The sequence below is a fragment of the Sinocyclocheilus anshuiensis genome, unplaced genomic scaffold (genome assembly GCF_001515605.1).
Source record: "Sinocyclocheilus anshuiensis isolate Anshui unplaced genomic scaffold, SAMN03320099.WGS_v1.1 scaffold132, whole genome shotgun sequence".
Taxonomy (NCBI): domain Eukaryota; kingdom Metazoa; phylum Chordata; class Actinopteri; order Cypriniformes; family Cyprinidae; genus Sinocyclocheilus; species Sinocyclocheilus anshuiensis.
This window is the reverse complement of record NW_015555730.1, coordinates 1,233,793-1,256,865: the sequence shown is the minus strand read 5'-3', so window position 1 is coordinate 1,256,865 and position 23,073 is coordinate 1,233,793. Positions and strand designations below refer to the sequence as shown.

Genomic DNA, 23,073 nt, shown 5'->3' with positions numbered 1-23,073 from the left:
GGATTCGACGAAGGAGCGTCCGGAGGGCTTGCGGCAACCACATGTGACGACCCCGGGCTGGACTCCGCATTTCATTCACATGTTTCATAAACACATAATCCTTTCTGGATTACAATCCGCCATCAAAATGGTACATTTAATTATTCCAGCTGCTGTGAGAAAAGGCTTTAAACGATCCTCCACCTGCAGGATCCTCACATGCGATAGCCTAGTAGCCGCCGGACAACTTCTTTGTGTTTACAGAAGTGACGTAATGACGCAGTGCCATGCTCGAATTTCCCGCGAAAACATACCCGTACCACTCAGATTAGAAAACATTATTATAAGCTAACCGTTGTGAATCGGGCTAAAGCAAGGCGATAGTTTTGAACACTGGATGGTTGTGTACTTGCTCAAATACTGATTTCGGATCATTTTTAACCAAAAAAGTTACGGACTGCAGCTTTAAGAAAGAGAAAATTGATCATTTTGGAATTCTTAATTTCAAATGTCAAAAATGACAACAAATTAGAAATTAATTCTATCAATTTCTTAAAGAAAAAACAAAAACAGATTTATTATATATTATTTATGTATTATAATTAGCAGCTTTGCTGTCTTTATCTGAACCCACACTTTGGGTGTGGAAGGAAAGTGAGAATAGAGCAGACTGGATTTCCTGAAGCTCAACTGGACCCGTCTGTCTGAAAGTCTCAGTGGTCAACAAATGCCAAACTGCAAAGCTTTTGGTCGCCCTTTTGTTCAAACTAGCTTGAACCAAATTCAAGGCCACAGCTTGCCTGGGTTACTTCAGTGCTATGTTCATGTGAGCCTTGGTGCCTTTTTTGTTCTATTGCTTAGATCTAACATGTTTTGTTTAGCTGTTCACATTTTTTTTTTTTTTTTAAATGTGGCCAATATCAGATGAGTATGAACAGATTGAGGTCCTAAAAAAACGATAATAAATAGGCACACTGCATGCTTTTATATGGAAGTAAAGATGAAGGCCACTGAAGGCAGCTTTACTGATTCATTGTGGTTTGTGCTGTTCACAGTTATTTAAAAAAAATAATGATAATTTTTTTGTTAAATATCTTTTGAATTCAATGCTATGAACTTTGCACGCTTTGTTAAATTCAGTGGCCAGTTACTCCTGCTTACAAAGCCTACAAAACAAGAACACCATTGTTTTTAGATGTAAACATTTAGCACAATCAAATATACTTCAGTATATCTTTAGTTGGACCTCAGCACTACTTCTGCACAATTAAAGTGCATTAAGTACAAAATTAGTTGGTGCAATTTTTTCTTTAAGTGTTTAAGTTTAGTATACCAAAAGTACAATTGCAGAGTATTTTTATTAAGCACATGAATATGTAAATGTATTTGTAGCATACTTGGCACAAAATAAATGTATTTCAAATAGATTTTAGTATATTTTTTCACTTGGGTGTGCTTGTTTTTTCACACAATACACTCCACTCTAAAAACGTGGCACTCAAGTTAAAATTTGTCAAAAGTACATCTTAAAACCTCTTTTTTCCCCACCCTTAGTAGAAAATGAAACTGAAGAGATGGAACATCAACAACAGGCGGTGTGAGAGGGTTATGAGATGTCCGCAACTTCAGTTTAAAAGAGTACAAAGACATTTTTATTATAACTCCTGGAGAAAAATAGCGCAGACACTGGACAAACATGAAGCTTTCTAGAGTGCATGTGTCGACCACCTGCGTTCACATACAAAAAAATATTAAAAAATAAATACATTTAAAAAAGTATACTTGGGCCTTTACAGTACTGTGAGCACTTCAACCAAAACAGCGAATTTGTTGAAATGAGTAATGCAGGCATACTTTATTGAGAGGAATTAGATCATGCTTAGGGAAGTGAACCCTTTTTGAAATGATGTGCTTGAACCAAATTCAGGACCACAGCTTCTGCTTTGATATTTACTTCAGTGCCCAGGGAAATTCACACCAATCTTCAATCACTTCTCTTAAATACCTTCCAAAGATTCAAGGCTATGAACTTTTGCCAAAGTCAATGACTTGTTTTAACCTCTGTAGTTCTCATTGTCTCACAGCCTGCTGTCTGCTAACAAAACCTGTCAACACTGTACTGATATAATTGGTGCACTAGTCAGACTGTCTTTTTCTTCAGATCTTCAGATTTCACCAGCTTTTGCCTTTTTGTGTGCCACATGCATCAGTTAGTAAAATGCAAGTAAAAAAAAGAAGAATTTTGCATGTAGAATTTGGTTGTAGATAATATTTAGAAAATTTGAGCATTTTTGTCTTTAGAGCAAGTGCAAAGTGGAGAACTTTTGCTCATTTCTCAGACATTTGGCTACTCTGCTGTGGTTTGTGTTGCTTTTCGGGGACAAACGGTTGTGATGAAATGAGTACTGTGCATCTGATGGAAACCAATGTGGTCTGCTGTACAGATGGAGGAAGTTAGAGAAGGCTTTATGGGTTTGTAACTAGGGCAAGGTGTGTCGTTTGGACCGTTTTATAGGCAGGTGGTGAACAAGGTGTCTTGTTGGGTGATAAATCACACTTAAAGTGCTTTCTGTCTTTGCACTTGCCATTGTAAGCTCCAGTGTTTGACGTGCCCACCCAAACATCACCCCAAATGTGCTGCGGTACACCTCTGCGGGTGCCTGTTTCATCACAGAAAATAATTCCTTGAAACACAGTGGAATAAGTGTTCATGTCAGTCCAAATAAATATTTTCTTTTAAACAGTTATGCTAGTAGTCGAAAGATATTTCAGTGGCCGGTGACATTATCTGGAGAGCGTGGTTGCAAACATAACAATAATCCTGTGATATAATAATCTGATGAACAAATATTTTCTCAAATGAAATTAACTTATTTTGCAGAATTTCTACATTTTCTGAAGAAAACTGAGTAGTGATTGCCTGTACAAGTTCTAGCAAGTTGTTTAGTAGTTGTGGATGGTTACCACGCTTAAAGTTATAGCACATCTCGCCCTTACAGGCCACATGATTTGAAGTATCATTCATATACAGAGCCCCAATGGTGCAGGATGGGTTGCACACTGATTTTCAATACTAATGGTTAAGAGATGGGTCATGATGGTCAACTAATTGACTAGTTGTCCAGAAAAAAAAAACCTCTTTGACCATCTTTAAAAAGATGTTGCTGTGAGGGGGCAGGCACTTTAATGTTTTAGATTGAAAAGGCACAAGTTTAAAGACACTAAATATGTGCATTTTCATGGGTAAATTATTTATAACAAACACGGCATTATTTAAACTTACTTGACTAGTTGTTCAGGTGACTCGCTGTCTAGTTGATTTTGAAAATGTGTTTGTCTAGTTAGCGGTTTGTTAGAATCCCATAAACATTAGTATGAGCAACAGTAATAGTGATTCTTGAACTCTCTTTTGAACTCTTAGCAAGGTGCTTGCGTTAGCGGTGATCTCAAAATGGCCAAAAATCAGCTGATTAATCAGCCTGGCCTTCAAGTCAAACTACTTATTCACATGCAACATGTCATGTTTTAAATGCCTTGTTGTACTTTTTAGATAAGTTGGGGGTAGATTCATTTCTTAAGATAAATTCCATGAAGTTCATAAAGAATGTTCTTAAATGCAATTATTATCTGTTTGAAAATTATCTGATTGAGCAGCGGTTCTTGCTGAAGTCACATCACTCATAATCATGACTGATCATTGTTTACATGATCAATTATTGATATCACTTCAGAGAACTTGTGCACATCCCTAGTACATTTAATATGTATTATATTTGTATTGTATGTAGCTAATTAATGCTTAAGTACAACAATTTATCCGAAATAGCCCAGAAAATTCATAAAACATCTTAACATTTGGAGATTTAAGCATGTTGGAGGTTATCCTAATGTTAAGAAGCTGATGATTTTTAAAGGGGTGGTTGCCTTTTTTTTTTCTAGGCTTGCCTAATGTTAAGAAGCTGATGATTTTTAAAGGGGTGGTTGACTTTTTTTTTTCTAGGCTTGATTGTGTTTATGGGGTGCAGTCTAACATGTGTTAATGCTTCGTATTTAAAAAAAAAACATTATTTTTCACATAATTTACTTTTATTCCACACCGCTCTGTCCCTTCTCCTATAAACGAGCTGATCTTTTCCTGCTTTTATGAAGCCCCTCCCTCAGAAATACACAATGGGCTCAGATTGGTTAGCTAGCCCAGTGTGTTGTGATTGGCTAAACCGCCTCTAGTGCGCGTCTAAGCGGTCCCGCCCCTCACCTCAGCGGCATGTGCTCCAGTTGTATTGTAAACAGCGGCATCGTCTATATCGCTTATCAGTTTGAGCCCAATTGAGACCCAGAGAATATTAGTGAAGAGGATCACACAGAACCTGTGCAAGCACGGCTTTAATGGTATGCTTTTTGTTTGTTGTTGTCTCATACTTTTAGATACGCTGTTATTTGTAAATGCTGCTGCTTCTGTTGGCTTTTTTGTTGGAGCTGAGCTGATGATCTGAATGAGAGAGAGGTGACGTGAGGAACAGGATTAAGAACCGCTGCTTTAGAACATTGATTTTGAAACTTGTGAATCCATTAGGATCGCTAGAAGACAGAATCGCGATTCATATATGAATAGATTTTAACATGCACCCCTATTTCTCTTCCTCTTCTCTAAAGCAGCACAACATGGCCTTGCCCCTTTGCTGCATGTTCCCAAGGGCGGGGTTTATCTGGGTTTGTGATGTCACGAACCCGGGAAGTAACTCGTTGTAGTCCCAACGAGCTGTTTTTGTAGGCATTAAACTGACAGAATTTTAAAAGACGATATCTCAGTTTGCATTTAACTTTCAGCTTCGTAACTTTGCAGATATTGTTTATGCTCAAACAGCAACATTACACACCAACTAACTTTAAAAAAGTGAAATCGCAATCAACCACCCCTTTAAGAAGATTCTTTTCAAGAATTTGAATCAAGTTTTGGGTAACACTTTAGTATAGGGACCAATTCTCACTATTAACTAGTAGCTTATTAGCATGCCTATTAATAACATATTGGCAGTTTTTTACTAGTTATAAAGCACATATTCTGCATGACCATATTCTACATCCCTAATCCTACCCAATACCTAAACTTAACAACTACCTTACTAACTATTAAAAAGCAGCAAATTAGTAGTTTATTGAGGCAAAAGTAGTAGCTAATGGTTTGTTAATAGCAAGAATTGGATGTTAAAATAAAGTGTGACCAAGTTTTGTCTTAAGAACAATCTTAAGAAAAACAATTCTTTAAAACATTAAGAAGAATTTTAAAATATTCTTAACTTTTTTCTTAGGTTAGAAAATAAGAAGAAAATGGCAGTTATAAAGATTTTTATTCTGAAGCATGTTTGGTGAATCTGGCCCCAGGTCTCTGCACCTTTGCTAGTAGTGAGCATTAAAGGTCAGAGGTCAGCAGTATGATATACAGTCATATGAAAACTTTAGGACACCCTATTGAATTCCATGGTTTTCTGTATCATAAAAAAAGTATCTGGCCCTTGTCAGGTCTTAAAATTTGGAAAATAAAACCTCAGATGAACAACATCACATGACATATCACACCATGTCATTATTTAACAAAAATTACGCAAAGATGGAAAAGCCATGGGTGACAAAGTTAGCACACCCTATGATTCAATTGCCTGTGCATCCACTTTTAGCAGCAATAACTTGAAGTAATCATTTTCTGTATGACTTTATCAGTCTCTTACATCGTTCTGGAGGAATTTTGGCCCACTCTTCTTTGTAACATTGCTCCAGTTTATTGAGGTTTGTGGGCATTTGTTTATGCACAGCTCTCACCACATCATTTCAGTCAGGATGAGGTCTTGGACTTTGATTGGGGTATCGAAACCTTGATTCTCTTCTTTTCAGCCATTCTGTTGTAGATTTGCTGGTGTGCTCAAGATCATCGTCCTGTTGCATGACCCAATCTTTGCCAAGCTTTATACTTTTGTATATAGAGGAGTCTATGGTCGACTCAATGACTGTGAGGTGCCCAGGTCCTGTGGCTACAAAACAAGCCCAAAATCATCAGCCCTCCACCAGCATGTGTGACTTTTGCTATGAGGCGTTTGCGCTGATATGCTCTTTAGGTTTTCACCAAACGTGGCGCTGCGCATTATGGCCAAACATCTCCACTTTGGTCTAGTCTGTTCAAAGGACGTTATTCTAGAAGTCTTACGGTTTGTTCAGATGCAACTTTGCAAGCCTAAACCGTGCTGCCATGTTTTTTTTTAGAGAGAAGAGGCTTTCTTCTGGCAAGCCTTCCAAACATGCCATACTTGTCCCATATTTTCTAATTGTACTGTCAAGAACTTTATCAATTAACATGTTAACTGAGGCCTGTAGAGTCTGTGATGTAGTTCTTGGGTTGTCTGCCATTTCTCTGAGCATTACACGGTCTAATCCTGGGGTGAATTTGCTGGGACGTCCACTCCTGGGAGGATTGGTATCTGTTTTGAATGTCTTCCACTTGTGAATAAACTTACTCACTGTAGAATAATGGACTTCATATTGTTTGGAAATGGCCATATTACTCTTCCCAGATTGGTTGCAGCAAAAATTGCTTCTCTAAGATCATTGCTCATGTCTTGCCTTTTTGGCATTGTGTTAACACACACCTGAAGGCTCCAGACCAGCAAACTGCCAAAACATCTGCTTTTATGGAGGTGCTCACACTTGCTGATGATCAGTTAATCAAAGGAATTTTATTAGCAGTGCCTGACTGCTACTTACCATCTTAATTCCTATGTTAATAGTAAGGGTGTCCTAACATTGTCACACATGGCTTTTCCATTTTGGAAACCATTTGCTTGAAGAACCCCTGTGATGTTAAGTTAATATTTTAGTAATATTATGAGACATTTGCATGATAATTGTTGTCTGATGTTGGTTAATGGTCACATGACAAACATTGCTGATGTCTTTCCTTCTTGGCATTGTGTTAACACACACCTTAAGGCTCCAGACCAGCAAACTGCCAAAACATCTGCTTTTATGGAGGTGCTCACACTTGCTGATGATCAGTTAATCAAAGGTAATTGATTAGCAGTGCCTGACTGCTATGTACCCTCTTAATTCTTACGTTAACAGTAAGGGTGTCCTAACATTGTCACACATGGCTTTTCCATTTTGGCTTTATTTTTTGTTAAAGGTCCCATGACAAGCTGCTTTTTGGATGCTTTTATATAGGCCTAAGTGGTTAATTTCATATGATTGGTAACTTATTTGTCTTATTCTACTTCTTATTATATTGTTTTAAATGGAAATTTTAAAAAGCTTATAAACATAAATTTTTGAATTTGATAGATGAAAATGATGCCGGTAATAATCGGTATTGGCATCGGCCTTGAAAAACACATATCGGTCGACCCCTAAATGTGATCCGAACCGTGAGATTTGTGACACGTTGAACCACTACTCAGCAGAGTGGTGGAGTGTGAAGAATCAGAGATCACCTGCTCACTGCAGATAGTAACTCGCAGGAATCCTCCACACGCCCCGCAGCAGGTGTGAGGCAGCAGGCATAGTCACGCTCGCCTGCAAAATGACTGTTTGCATTCCACAGCCGACCACCTCCTGATGGAGCCATTTCTCCTACATTCTTGGCCTCATTTCTGACTTTTTTCTTTCCCTGTTTCTGTGGAGTTGGTAATTTACAGAATGACAGATCTGCGGTGGCTGCACGTACGCTTTAGCACATCATCTCGTTCATGTTTCCAAAACATCCCCATGGCCTCTCAGCTAGTGCTAATGGTTTTGAAAACAACTCTTCCCCTGAGAAGAAAGAAATGTAGCAGGATTTGCCAATGTGCTCTCAAGTTACGTGTTTTTTCCTGAGTAGGCTACTTTTATTATACCTGAGGGAGAGAGCGCGTATTTAGAAGGATGATATTCACCCAAAAATTAAACTTGCCTTCCAGTATTTACTTGCCCTCATGATGTTTTAAACCCATATTGATTTCTTTCTTCCATTTGAATGCAAAAAATATGTATATTTTGATTAAATGGTAAAAGTTAACTTTATTTTAAAAAATTATAAAATAAAAATTTATACTTAAGATAGCAAGTTCTTAATTTTGTAATCCCACTATAGCATTTTCAAAAATAAAGAAATGGTTAAAAACATTCATAAAAAAAAAAGGAAGTAAGCACCCTAACCAGTGCTCTTGGTAATCTGGGTAAGTCTGTGAATCAGAATCATTTATCCTCATTTAAAGACCAGGCAACACAAATTGTACATACAGTACTCCATTAATATGACAAAGCGGGCAAGCTGTTAAAATAAAAGTCCCGCTTACAACACTTCTGTTCAGCCAAACAGAAAAACTGATATGCCAATAATAATAAAAAATAAAAAAAACTACATATTGACCAATATATTGGCCAGCAACTGATTTGAAATTTTGACCACTTTATGGCTGTGCAATTTTGTAGTATGAATGATAATAGTTCATGAAACGGTTACATGAAAAAGTGAACATCATCCCACTCATCGCCAAAGCAGACACACTGACTCCAGAGGAGTGCCAACAGTTCAAGAAGCAGGTGAGAGTGATCGCATGCTAACGCCAAACTCACTACCTGTAGATTTGAGGGGTTTTCCCCCCTGAAGTCCACCTATAACAAGGTTTCTTGCCCAAAAAACACAATTCAGTTTTGTTTTTGTTTTTTTAGAATAAATTTCCTCCCTCTTTATGATCCTTAGTCATAATCTGGCTGTGAATGGAGTTTAACGTTCTTGCCATGTGAGTGAATCCTAAATAGGTTGTTAGTGTCATTTAATCTAAATGCAGTCAGAGTCACATTATTGTTCAGTATTTAACAATAAATGGGATGGAATTTAATAAATGTATACTTTCAACAGTATCAGAACAGTTTTCTTAAATTATGCGGCACAGGTTGCTAAATAATTTACATTCACATCATTCCAAACATTTTAAACCACTACAAGTTATTTTACAAATGTAACAGTGCAAATTACAAAAATTCTGGTAATTGCAAACAGAAACACAGGGATAAGGGTTTAATAGCAACATCTAAGAATTCTGCATCAAAGTGAGACATTACAGCAAAAATTGTACAATATTATCTTACAACAATATTCAGTTTGACCAGCATTTATTTATTTATTTAAATATAAATAAAATGTGTGTGTGTGTGTGTGTGTGTGTGTGTGTGTGTGTGTGTGTGTGTGTGTGTGCAATATTGGTTAAAATAACTCATTTTAAATAGATGAAATTAATTTTCATAATTTTTTTATTAATAATTTTTAGTACTACATTAAAAATGCTTGATTTTCTGATCTGGGATTGCCTTCTCAAAGGATACATGCAGTGCTGGTTTAAATTAAACAAATATCTTTTAAAACATCATAATTATTTTTAATAGCCTTTGTGTAAGCATTTTGCACCTATGATGCCTTAAAATGCTGTCTAGTTTGGCAGCTCACTAGGTTTTGGAACAGAGCCCATGTGTACATAGTACATTGCTTTATTTCATAAAGCTAAGAAAATCTTGTTTTCCATTATATAATCCCCAAGGTAAACTTGCTGCTGTTTTATGTGCATGAACAAACATTCAGCCTCCATTCAGTTTGATATTAACTGCCCTCACTGTTGAACAGCCATTCATAGAGACGCAGGAGTTATGTTGCATCTCAGCATCATGAAAGCATTCCCAGTGTTTCAAATGATGCATGTGGGACAGTTGCAACATCTGCAAACCAGCTGAAGCAACGTGTGTGTGTGTGTGTGTGTGGCTAACTTATTGCTATGGCTTTTTGAGTAATAAATCTTTATGGTTCATGAGTCCTGAAGGACAGAAAATTTGGAGCGGAGACACACATTTTGTGACTAAACACAACAATAAAGAACAATAAAAACAAAAACAAAAAAGTGTGTGTGTGTGTGTGTGTGCGTGCGTGCGTGCGTGCGTGCGTGCGTCGCAGTGTTGGGGTGTTGCGAACGGCGGCTGCAGTGAGAACTCATCATAACACTACAGATAAATCTGTCCACACATGGTTTTTATGCGGACTCCTTAGAGAGTCAATGCAATCGCAAACCAGTGACACTGAGAGCCCATAGAGCCTGCTGGGAGATAGCAGGTCTTTTTACTTGTCAGCACCAATTGAATGCTTTATTTTTCCCTCTGTCCTTTTGTTTTCCTCTTTTCCCAGATAATGAGAGAGATCCAGGAACATAAGATCAAAATCTATGAGTTCCCGGAGACTGATGACGAGGAGGAGAGCAAGCTAGTCAAGAAGATTAAGGTTTGTTTGGTTACGAAAGTTAATGAATTATTCTTTTTTTTTTCAAGATTTACTAATTGGTGGTAATCTGAATGACTAGATGGTTTTAAGGCCCCAGTAGATTTCAAATGAAATTGAAGGCGGAATGGGTGTGATTTCAGACAAAATCTGGCCAAAACAAAGGTGTTTTGGAGATTGTTTCAGTGGTTTAAATCAGCTCACCAGCATCACACCGTGTCCTAACTACACGCGACGCGACAAGATTCCAGCAACAAGCAATTTGGGTGTCCACACCAGACACGACGTGACACTGCGATTAATCAATCAAATATCACAGCCAATCAGAAGCGTGTGTGGGCGGGCTCTCTCTGGAAGCGCACTGCTCTTGCAACGAAATGGATGCGTTTATAATCTAATTCATAAATATTAAACCTTTTTAACAGCATTAAATGTACATACTGAGTGACTGATAACATCTTTGTCATGGAATACACTCGTTGGTTCGCAGTGAGTCCACTAGTAGGTAAACTATCTATTGTTGCTTTCAGTATGGCTATAAGGTCACACAAAATTTATATTTAAACTCATATTAGAGGCGTTTAACTTTGAATAAAGCACATAATCACCTGAGATTATCTACTGTCATATAGTTTGTATGTTGTTGTTCCAGCCGTGATGTCGTGGAAATAGAAAGTTTCTAAATTAGAAATTTTGCGTGTGGCCTTCGCGGCTAAAACTCTGATTAACATGGAAAAGATACCTTTTATCGTGTGTCGCGGCGTCGCGTGTGGTTAGTTAACCAGGATGTTAACCATCCAGAAAACTTACCACTAGCTGTTCAACCATCAAATTGCCATCGGTCCATGACGATTATGTAATAGCTGGCTGTCCTCCGGGGCTCCAACTTCTTTGAAGTGGAAATCTGTTTTAGTCAAGGTGTGACATGAGTAAAAACAAAAATTGTGCCAAATTGTAATGTGTTTGTTGTGTTGTTGAAAATATAGTGTGCGGCACATATTAAATACTCATCTAAACACCGCTCCCAGGATCAATGAGAGACTGATTGTGGAAGTTTAAATAGATTGGATCAGTGCTGTTATTGTTAACTCAAACTGATAAAAAGCATTTTTGTTCATTGAAATAAAGCGAAAATAAGTATAAACATTAGAAGAAAAAACTGCCAACTAGCTAAACACTAAGTCACACCTGGTTAGGACGCAGTGATAGACAAGTTCAGTTTTATGATAAAGCACCACTCACTAGAGAAGCTCACTAGTGGACTGATTTTGTGGAAAGAGTCAGTGTTATTTTAGTATTAGAGTTCTTGTTAATGTTTTGAATTCATTTTATTTTTATATTTCTGTTTTCATTTCAATTTAAAGTTTATAATATAATAATTTTGTTGTCATTTGTATTCGTTTTTTACATCTATATAGCTGAAATAAGTTTGTTTTTAATATTTGATTTAATTTCATGTTTATTTTCTTTGAAGCAGTGAAAATGTTTTGTAATAGTTTTAGTTTTAGTTAATGATTATAACCCTACTCAGAGTGCACTAACTACTCAAAAAGTGGCTCTCTAATTAGGCCCACCAGGGAAATGGTTCAGAGTCACACTCACTGAAAGAGCGCATTATCATCATTGCCCCGCACACACACACACACACACATTGAGAATCAATATCAGTCACCAGATGTTCCCAGCACCTCTCTCTCTGAACATGTCTGTGTGATTTGTGTCCCTCAGGACCGTCTGCCGCTGGCTGTGGTGGGCAGTAACACCATCATCGAGGTCAATGGGAAGCGTGTACGGGGCAGGCAGTATCCCTGGGGCGTGGCAGAAGGTAAGGGGTGAAAGGTCACCTCCCCTTTGTGTGTGTGTGTGACCCTGAGGCTGTTGATCTACTCTGGTTCACAGCAGATCTGAGTCTGACTGATCTAAATGTAGTTGTTTGGCTTCATTAGTGATGTTTGCTAAGGCTATTGTTGGCTTCCAACACCGCTTGTGCTCCGGACCGTAATGCACCTCTCATTGTGCTGTTTGAAAGTGATAAAACAGTCTGTCTGACCAGTGACAGCACAGAAAGCTTGAGCTTGTGACACGTTCACCAGACGATGTCTAGCCTCCACTGAATCATTCAGGGTGGACTCTGCCAGTGACTTTCACTTCAGTCAGATTATATTTTATAAGACCAAACCATAGCCAGAGGACGGGATATCATGAATACAGTGCCCTCCAACAGTTTAGAAACACCCTAGGAAGAGAATATATAAATGATTTCTTGTCATAAGATCAACTTGCCATCATCAATGAAGACTAGTAATAATGATTTTCTTTTTGATCACAATGGCGTTATATGTACATCTGGGAGGCTGGAATGCCTGATGACGGCATTAAACTTCGCTCAGGTTTCTTTCTTTTTTTTTTATTGGTCAGTATAGCTTTATATTTTGATTTATTATTATTTTAATTATAACTTAATTTAGGGTTTCCCAAACTGGGCTTTGTGAGGGAACTATAGGGAGTTTTTGATTTGATGAAAAGCTAATAAATAAAACAATGTAATATTTAAAATGAAAAACAATAAAAAAAAAAATTACATTTATTTTAAATATTTTTTAAATATTTATTTTTTTATATTTTTGTTTAATGTCAGTTAATGGCCGCATGACATACAGGTACAAAGAGAACTATTTAACAGAAATATTATCTTCAAGTAAATATTTTAGGTCAAAGGGGTTCAGCTGATTTGTTGTTGTTTTGGTAATGTCTTTAATTCATTGCCAGTTAAGCTTAGCACACCACAGACCAATTAGAATCTGCAATAAAAATCAAGCATTAGCAACAAAATAATCACTTTATTAGTGTCAGAAATAACTTTTTTTGCTGATAACTAAGGCCATGTTTTTAGTTTAATAAAGAAATGCAACGTTTTCAGTTCTGAACTGAGGTGCAGTCCAGTGTTATTTTAGCATTATTTATTTACTGTTTTAGTTTTTTTTTTTTTTTGCTTTTATTTTATAATTTTAGTTTATTTAAATGTTATTTCATTTTTAGTAATTTTATTTTTTTTGCATTTCTACTTTTTTAGTTTTATTTCGTTTAGTAAGTACTTCAGCTTATTTCAGTTCAAAAAACTTTTGTCTCATTATTTTTTCATATATTTCTTTATTTTAATTAGCAAAAGTGTTTTTTAATATTTGTAGTTAATAATAACAACACTGGAGCTAGTTAATTAAATAAAGGCCTCTTACAGAAATGAAAGAATAAACAAGTGACATCTTATAAATGAAAGGCATAATGAAAAGCTTGTCCTCGTAGTGTGTTTAGGGTCATGTGATAAACACCCTAGGGTGTGCAGTAAGTGAAAGCCTGCAGATCTGCAAACAGGAAGTGTGTGTGTTTTGACGTTTGATCGAGAGCTCCTGTGGAACGCGTCACATGATCCGCCGTGAACATACAGTATCAACTATGAGCACGGCTGGAGTCGTCAATGAAGCTTTGAAGATGAAGGTCCAGTGATGTTTGACATTTGAAGCAGAAGATCAGATGCTGATTTGATTAGTCACATCTGCTCGCTCACCGGAGAGGTTTGGCTGGAGCTGATGCCTGCGTCTACTTCCCCTTCTTTCTAGACCTTTGACCTCTGATAACACGAGAGTCGCTAAACCAGATCCTCTGGAGCGAGCCGCACTGAGAGCAGGCTTATTGTGTCTAGACAGAAACATGAAGTGTGATCAGGAGGGCAGTGGGTTTGATTGCTGTGTTTGGATCCAGTGGTTATCTGTGTTTTAAGAGGGTAGGTTTGAATGCCTGAGATGCTTTCAGCAGCATGTAAGCACACAGATGGCCTGTGGTTGGGAAGGAGGGAGAGGTCGGCTTCATTCATTCGATAAGTGACGCACACACAGCAAGAGACAGGTCAGGTGCCACCTGCTGGTCAGTTTATACATTACAGTAGCAGAGGAACGATAAATGCCAGTTTGTTCCTATGGACCCTGACCTGCAGTGTCCAAACTCTAGTTATTAAAGCATCTTGCTTGGTTTACTTAGTTGTTTTTTGTTTTGGTTTCAATAAGGAGTTTTTTGTTTTGTTTTAATTTTTGTTTACTTGGCTTAGGTTTTTTTTTTGTTTTGTTTTCAACAAGCAGGTTATTTCTGTTTAGCTTCGTTTGATTTGTGTTTTTTTTTTTGTGCAATTGGTTTTGTTTTCAACAAGTAACGTTAGGTTATTTTTGTTTACATTTCTTGTTTAGCTTAGTTTGGGTTGTTTTGTTTGAGTTTTTTGTAGTTTTGGTGCAGTTTATTTTTGTTTTGTTTTCAACGAGTAGGCTGTTTTTGTTTAGTTTAGCTTAGTTTTTTGGGGGCGTAATTGATATTTGTTTTGTTATGCAGGTTATTTTTGTTTAGCTTAGCTTAGTCAAAGTCCCTTTAAGGCCAGTCATGTCACTCGGCGGCCATCTTTGAAACGCCTCTTGGGCATGAAAGTGCAGCTCCTATCACTTTGAATAGGGAAACATTCAATTCTCCCAAACTGTTCACTAAGCTTACAATTAAATTTCATATTTGAAATCACCAGTGAAATCTGACAACAACTGTGTCATAAATGTAGTTTATTTTGCTCAAATAGCATTATAAAGTGGATAGTTCCGGTCCTTGATTCTGATTGGCTGAGCCTCGTTCGAAGCTGTTGTAAATTACAACAGCTAGGGTGTTATGGGGTTTTCTAACAACACCCCTTAGCTGTTATAAATTCACTGTAAACCACGGCTTCTTGCTTTATTTTTCAGGCTAGATCAGCCAGTGCGCATGCGCAGTCCTGAGCGCACGTCTCAGAGCGCTGACTGTTTCTATAGCAACTGGGATACTTCTAACGGCAGCTGCAGTGACGCGCTGACTTTACCGATTAGCGATTGGCTCTTTCATTCAGAAGGCGGGGGCTTCCTGCGATTGAGCGGCCATATTGAGTGTTGCATTTTTCCCCATTCAAAACTATACGAGTGACATGTCTTGGGTATTCTATAGTCTTTGACTTAGTTTGGTTGTGTGTGTGTTGTTTTTTTGGTTTTTTTTACAATTAGGTTATTTTTGTTTAGTTAAACTTGACTTGGTTTGGGTTTTTTTTTGTGTGTCGGTGTGTTTATTGTTTGCAATTGATTTTTGTTTTGTTTTTAACGACTATGTTGCTTTTTGTATATATTTGTATATTATATATTTGCATTAGACTTTATTGTATATAGGCTTTCAGTCCTCCATAATTCAGCTCCAGATTATCTGTATGTAATCCCGATTGGATATTCGTATGTAATTATGAAGCCCATATTAATACCAATTTGCTTACTTCTGTGAGAATAGTCACTATGCAAGGTGTGTACTGTGCGAACAATGAAGAATTGGTACGGAGTATGACAAAACCCACTGTCTGATATCATAAAATTAAATGTGATTATATATGATTAATAGCATGCAAATTGGCATTCGGCCAAAAGTTACTAACTTGGTACAACTTCCCCCAAAGTATCTTTTTTTTAAATTGTAGTCATCTTTAACTGCAGGATGGGAAGAGGTGGATATTATAGTGTAATGCTGTTGCTGTTTCTTGATTAACTTTTAATACACTGATTTTGTTGTTGTTGTTTTCAGTGGAGAATGGGGAGCACTGTGACTTCACAATCCTTCGAAACATGCTCATCAGGTACATAACTGTGCTTCTACACCAGCACTTATACCTGATGATGGTGCTCAAATTCTCATAATTCCTCCAAGATCAGAAACATCCGTATTAGAGCCGTGCATCTGTGGCCTACTATAATAAACTATTCTTCGAAAGTTTGGGGTCTAAATGTTTGAAGGAATCACTTATGCTCACCAAGGCAGCATTTGTTTGATCAGAAATATATTAATATTGTGAAATATTATTACAATTTAAAGTAACAGTTTTCTATGTGAATGCATTTTAAAATGTAATTTATTCCTGTGATGCAAAGCTGTATTTTCAGCATCATTACTCCAGTCTTCAGTGTCGCATGATCCTTCAGAAATCACTCTAATATACTGATTTACTGCTCAATAAACATTTCTTACTATTAATGCTGAAAACAGTTGTGCTGCTTCATGTTTTTGTGGAAGCCATGATTAATAGAAAGAACAGCATTTATGTGAAATAGCATTTTAAATGTCTTTAATGTCTGAGATGGACATGCTGTGATATAAACCTGTCATTTATTTGTTCTCCTCAATCACAGAACTCACATGCAGGACCTGAAGGACGTGACCAACAACGTCCATTACGAGAACTATCGCAGCAGGAAACTGGCCGCTGTCACTTACAACGGCGTCGACAACAACAAAAACAAAGGCCAACTCACAAAGTGAGTGCTTTTCACCAATACAAACTCCAGAGCCTATTTTAAGCCTTACTTCAAGTGTACACAAACATGACCGATACGGTTTACTGATGTCAGTTTACTGTACATGAAGCAGATGTCTGTGGTTATAATATGCCCATAAAGGATCATTGTGTAAAGACGCCTAAACCTGAATCCCAGGGCTAGACTGACACATGCTAATAATGCTAAAGTCAGCGCAGTGATACTGAGCTGCTCAACACATCCAGGCTTCCTAACAGCCACAGCGGTTCATCCTCAGCACACACCTGGCACTAACCCTCAAATACAGTCCAGACGCTCGCGAACGGCCATTCACTTCCACGGTCACGCGTGTATGGCTCCGTCTGAAGAGCCCCCATCTTAACCAAAGCATAAGAGCGGCCAAAAGTACATGATTCAGCTGCTAACGTTGTTTTTTTTTTCTAACACACGATGCAGTGTGAGCATGCTAAGTGTTTGTGTTTTCTGATTTTAGATCTCGGTTCAGCTGCTAACATTTTTTTTTTTCTAACACATGATGCAGTGTGAGCATGCTAAGTGTGTGTGTTTTTTTATTTTAGATCTGACACAGTTGAAGGCATGTAAGTGTCGTGATCAAGTTCACATTTGTCTCGTCCTCTCTCCTCTGCTCTCTGTTTTTCCCTCTTTCTCCTCGTCTGTTCACGTTCGGAGTCGGGCATCCCGCTCAGTGTCCTTAGTGTGTGTAACTGCAGATCCAGCTTTGTGTAGGATCATTGTCAAACTGCTGTTCTGTAGCACATTACCTTAGATGTCCTCCTTTATTTAGTCAGTTTAAAGACGTTTATCTTGCTTTCTGTTAGCTGGAAGACTCTTAAGAAGTTAGGCAACTCAGGACTTGTTCATTGTAAACTATTTTGGATGCTGCCTGACAGGAGAAAAAGCGTGTACATACCAACGTTTTGAAATAAAACAGTGTCCTTATGAACACTTTCACATAGAAACTTTGAACTTCAGTTATCAAATGTTTATTATTTTTCAATGAGTAGATCATTTTTGTTTTAATTTGCTTAGTTTGTTTCGTTTCGTTTTCATTTCATTTTTTTTTTTTTGAGTTGGGTTTGTTTTCTTGTTTTGTGTTCTGTTTTTATTTATTAGTTTCTTTTGTTTTTGATGTTTTGTTAGGTGAGTAGGTCATTTTTGTTAAGTTTGGTTTGTGTTTTGTTTTGTTGGTTTGTTTTGGTTTTTGCTTTAGTTGAACATCAAACCTGAACGTTGAACGCATTTAAAGAGACACCGCTGCTGCCATGAAAGTTTGAGAAGACCGCTGCAAGAAAATGGTATTTTTATTTTAATGCAACGGAATCAACTGAATATAATTAATTTATGTAGGCTCAGAAAGAGCTTAAAAGATAACATGCAAGTTTAGAATTTTTTTAAAAGCTTTATATATTCTAAAGCTTGTATTTATATTCATTTGAATATTTATTGCAAAAATGTAATTGCTTATGTGTAATGAATTAAGGATATAATAAATACAATTCATATAAATGTAATGACAATTTGCAGCAGCGAAAGCTGGGCAATTTTGGCAGTGAACACTTCTAAAAACCGACCCATCTTCTTAATCTCAAAAATCCTAAAAAAAAAAATCTGTGAACAAAAAATGTTTGTTTGTTTTCTACTTGATTTCATTGAGTAGGACATTTTTGTTTTCATTTTTGCTTAGTTTTATTTTGTTGTTTATTTTATTTTGTTTTGTTTGATCTGGCTTTTGTTTTTTATTATTTATTTTATTTGTTTTGGTTTATCTTTCTTTTTGCATTAAAGCATGCAAAAACATGCATTTTTCCTTTCGTCCATGTGTTACCTTTTTTTCCCAGAGAGTAATGGTAATGTGCTTCAAACTCATGCTCTATACTGCTCCCTAAACGTTTGCTCCAGACTGTATATTCTCATAAGACTTGGTATGTACAGGCTTTCAGTCCTCCATAATCCAGCTCCAGATGATCCGTTTATAATCTTGACTACTTATGTGTGTGATTTAGCAGTACATGTTAATTTGCTGTGATTGTTTGATAAGTGACGTTGGCTTTGTGCTATGTGAGCGGTGTTGATCTTGTGGCTGCACACTAACACCGCTGCAGTACAGCTTACTAACTCAACCTCACCGCACTGGGTCCTCAAGTCTTCCCAGCAGGGTCCTCTCTTCCCTACTGCTCCTGCATCATGGGTGTGTTTGTCTCTAAAGCTCAATCGGGCTCTTTGAGTAAACCGTCTAATGAATGTGTGTTGTGCATCGGCCCGGGCGATGCTTTTGCTAATGAATGCGTGCTGTGCATCTGCCCGTGCGATGCTTCTGCTCGTGTGTGTGGATGTGAACAGGAGCCCACTGGCACAGATGGAGGAGGAGAGGAGAGAACATGTGACGAAGATGAAGAAGATGGAGATGGAGATGGAGCAGGTGTTTGAGATGAAGGTCAAGGAGAAGATCCAGAAACTCAAAGACTCTGAGGGAGAGGTACCACCAGCAATCACCAACAATTAACTGAAGGCTGTGTATTCTTCATAAAAGATTGTTATGGAGTCTGAGTTCCCTCTGCTGGTGTGGTTTCGTCTGTTCAGCTGCAGCGGCGTCATGAACAGATGAGGAAGAACCTGGAGGCCCAGCATAAGGAGCTGGAGGAGAAGAGACGTCAGCTCGAGGAGGAGAAGGTCAGCTGGGAGGCCCAACAACGCATGCTGGAGCAGCAGAAGCTGGACGCTTCCAGGTACACACACGCTAACAAAGACACACCAGAGGGCTGCTGATAAACCTAGTGAGAACTGCATATGCATCCTTTGTGAATAAGGAAATCCCAGAATGCATTGCATCAAGCTTAGTAGTAGTAGTAGTGTTTTATTTACTCCTGAAAGACCCAACTTTATGCATCTTCTGCAAGACCCCCCTTTTCCATTAAACATTTTATTGGACCGTCCCGGTTTTAGTAGTAGAAAACTTTTTTATGAAGTACGCTCACTCAGGGACTTGTTTAGTAAGATTTTACCTGATTTTTTTTTTTATTGTATGTTAATTTAAAAAATCTTGTATAATTTTTGGTTTTATTTTGTGTTTATAACTAAGCTTTTTGCCATGAAGATAGCCTTAAAAGCTGACATATGGCAATAAAAAAATAACTACTACTACTTATTTAGTCCTAAAAAGGATAGTTCCATCTATACTGCATGTCAAAGTTTAGAATAAATGTGTATATAATCATTTTTAATTGTGAAATTGTTTAATTGTTAAAAATGTATTACAGTTTAAAATATATATTTTCTGATTTATTTATTTTAAAATGTGATTTATGTCTGTGATCAAAGCTGAATTTTCAGCATCATTACTCCAATCTTCAGTGTCACATGATCCTTCAGACTAATATACTGATTTGCTGCTTAATTATTATTGGTGCCCAGTTATTAATAATAATTATTATTTTCAATGTTTTTGGCTGCTTAATACTTGTTCAGGATTCTTTGAAAAGAATGTTTATAAGAGTGAGATTTATCTGAAATAGAAATCTTTTGTAACATTATAAATGTCTTTACTGTCACTTTCGGTCAATTTAATGTGTCTGCTGAATTAAAGTATTATTATTATTATTATTTTGAGAAGTAGAGTTTGACAGTTTCCACAGAAATATTAAACATAAATAATTATAGATAATAAATAACATTTATTATACACATTTATATGTGTATAATATTATTATACACATGTATTATTATACACATTTGATTTTTTTTAAAGAAATTTTAATGCCACAAAAATATAAAGCAGCACAACTGTTTTCAACATTGATAATAATCAGAAATGTTTCTTGAGCATCATATTAGAATGATTTCTGAAGGATCATGTGACACTGAAGACTGGAGTAATGATGCTGAAAATTCTACTTTTATCACAGACATAAATTCTATTTCAACATGTATTCAAATAGAAAACATTTATTTTAAATTGTACTATTTCATAATATTTAAAAACACTATAATATTGACTATAATAAGGTGCTTTTTAAAAAAAAAACTGAAATATTTTATTTCAAACGTTTGACCAGTAGTGTAATTTAAAAGATTGTATAATCATTTACAATCATATTTCGTTATGTTATAAATTGTGCCTGTCAATGTTTATTTCCTCTAATTTCCATTTTTCTTATTTTCAATCCTAAAGGACCTTGGAAAAGAACAAAAAGAAGAAGATCTTTTAAACCACTTGGACCATCACCACATCCTAGTTGCCAATGAAACCAGCCGGGACCCTCAGTCAGTCTGTCGACCAAAACCATACATTTATATAAAGCCCTATGGTTTTGTTTTATTTCATTCGTTTTTTTGTGGGGACGCTGTGTCTCTGTGTGCCCCACTGACCTGGAAACACTTATCTCTGTCCACCCATTAGGCTCTTTTTCCACATCTAATGCATCGGTTCATTCACCAGACCTCACAGAAACTGAGAGCGCCGTGGAGCGCCTAACCTAAAACAAATAAAACATACAAACTTCTCAGAGATATGCAATATTGTTAGGATTTTGAATTTGTAAAGCGTCAAATTCCCCTCCTGCACCGTGTGTCTGTTTAGTGATTTTAGATCCGAGGTCACTTCCTCCTCTCAATAAAGGCTGAATCTTACCTCAGGCATTTCTGGCCTTTAAACAACGACCTTTTTGTGGCTTCTTCTTTTCCCCTTCCCGAAATGTTAAGCTCTTTCCAATATTTGTGTAATTTAAATTATTTAGCCACGGACCTTAGCCATTCATGAAATGTGTTTTTCAGTTACTATTATTTTGTCAGTTTCTCATATAAAGTTCCAGTTCACTGTTTTAAATGCTTGTGCATCTAAACATCCTTTATGAATGTCTCATGATTTGTCCATGGATCGACATTATGCAGTAGAGGATTCATGACATGTGAGAGATTTGTTGATGCGATGTTTCCTGCTCTTCCTCATGTAAACTGATTCAGGAACAGTGAGCTGGCGTTCTTGGCCAGTCGATGTGTGTTTTTCTCTCTATAGGCACGAGTTCCCATCAGAGCTGGCCTCCCCGATACCATGCTTAGCTCTCGGTGATGTACTTCTGCAACTTTTTTATCATTTTGTTTCTCTTTGTTTTGCTTTTTCATTTTTATTGTACAAAGTCACAAAATAAAGTTGTGATGATGCCATTTGAATAGTATGAGTTGTCTTGTTTGCTGCTTGTCATTAATGGAAAAAGTAAATCAAGACAAAAGATGTGTTGACAGCTGTATGTAGTTGTAACTGACGCTTACAGGGGGGAAATACAATGCTGGGCTATTGATGTTTATTGGATGTGCATTACATTTCATACGGAGGAGTCGGAGGTATTGTGGTAATTGACAAGATGCCACAGATGCTGCGCACTGAGCTCAGTGAATGCAGCTTTATAAAGGCCAGGACATGCCGTGTCTCGTTCAGGAACAGGTTTGGCAGGAAGGGGGCAGCAAATACTGCGTGAAATAGGTGAGCTGCCTCTTCAACTTTACATTCATTATGATCACATTTTTGAAAGTTGAATATTAGACTTTTGGAGAAATGTCCTAAACCAACTCTCAATTTAAGATGTTTGTATATACAAACTACTTTTTTTAAAAGTTTGTTAGGTTTTGTTTTGTGTTTTAATTTTCAGCAACCACTATTCTAAAAATATTTTTTATACAAGTTCTCCTATGAAGTGTTTTTGTTTTCAATAACCACAAGTCTATAACTTATTTTTATACAAACTTATTTAAAAAAAAATAATAAATTGTATACAAAGTTTTTTTTGTCTTTTGGCAACTACAGTACCAATCTAAACATGTTTTTATAAAAATTCTCCTGAAGAGTTTTTTTGTTTTGTGTTCTTGTTGGTGATTGCTGAAACACAAACACATGCACGCACCCAAAAAAAAAAAAAAAAACTTCAAAAGGAGAATGCTGAAAACAAAACAATCGAAAAAAAGAAAAAAAAAACAAAACAATCGAAAAAAAGAAAAAAAAATAACATTTCTGTTGTTTTCAAACACAATCTATTTTTTTTTTTTTTTTACAAATTCTCCAATGAAGTGTTTTTCTTGTTTTTACCATCTAAAACTTTTATACAAATATATTTAAACAAAACAATTTAAATATATTTTTTGTTTGTTTTATTTTCAGAAACCAACAATCTAAAAATATATATTTTTATACAAATTCGATACCGATACTTCACTCGTACTGCGTCTGCTAAGGTGATCGCATGATGGGGAAAACTCCTTTTTCTCCGAACAGTTCAAGTTCAAGTCTGCTTTATTTTCAATTCTTCCACATGTACAGCACATACATACAGAGAATTGAAATTGCGTTACTCTCAGACCCTTGGTGCATACAGATAACACTAACAGTAGAACATAAAATACAAATAGATATAGATTAAATATAAATACAACTATACAAATAAACAA

General features: G+C 36.6%; 1 protein-coding gene across 1 annotated transcript; it reads left to right on the top strand.

The window, feature by feature from the left end:
• The first annotated feature begins 8,451 nt into the window (after positions 1-8,451).
• LOC107672856 (septin-7-like) lies at positions 8,452-21,798 on the top strand. The gene is made up of 9 exons (XM_016466231.1): positions 8,452-8,544; positions 10,175-10,267; positions 11,993-12,089; positions 15,890-15,941; positions 16,492-16,617; positions 17,196-17,216; positions 18,979-19,114; positions 19,219-19,364; positions 20,807-21,798. The coding sequence occupies exons 1-9, from the start codon at positions 8,452-8,454 to the stop codon at positions 20,841-20,843; spliced, it is 801 nt and encodes a 266-aa protein (XP_016321717.1). The 3' UTR covers positions 20,844-21,798.
• The last annotated feature ends 1,275 nt before the right edge of the window (positions 21,799-23,073 follow it).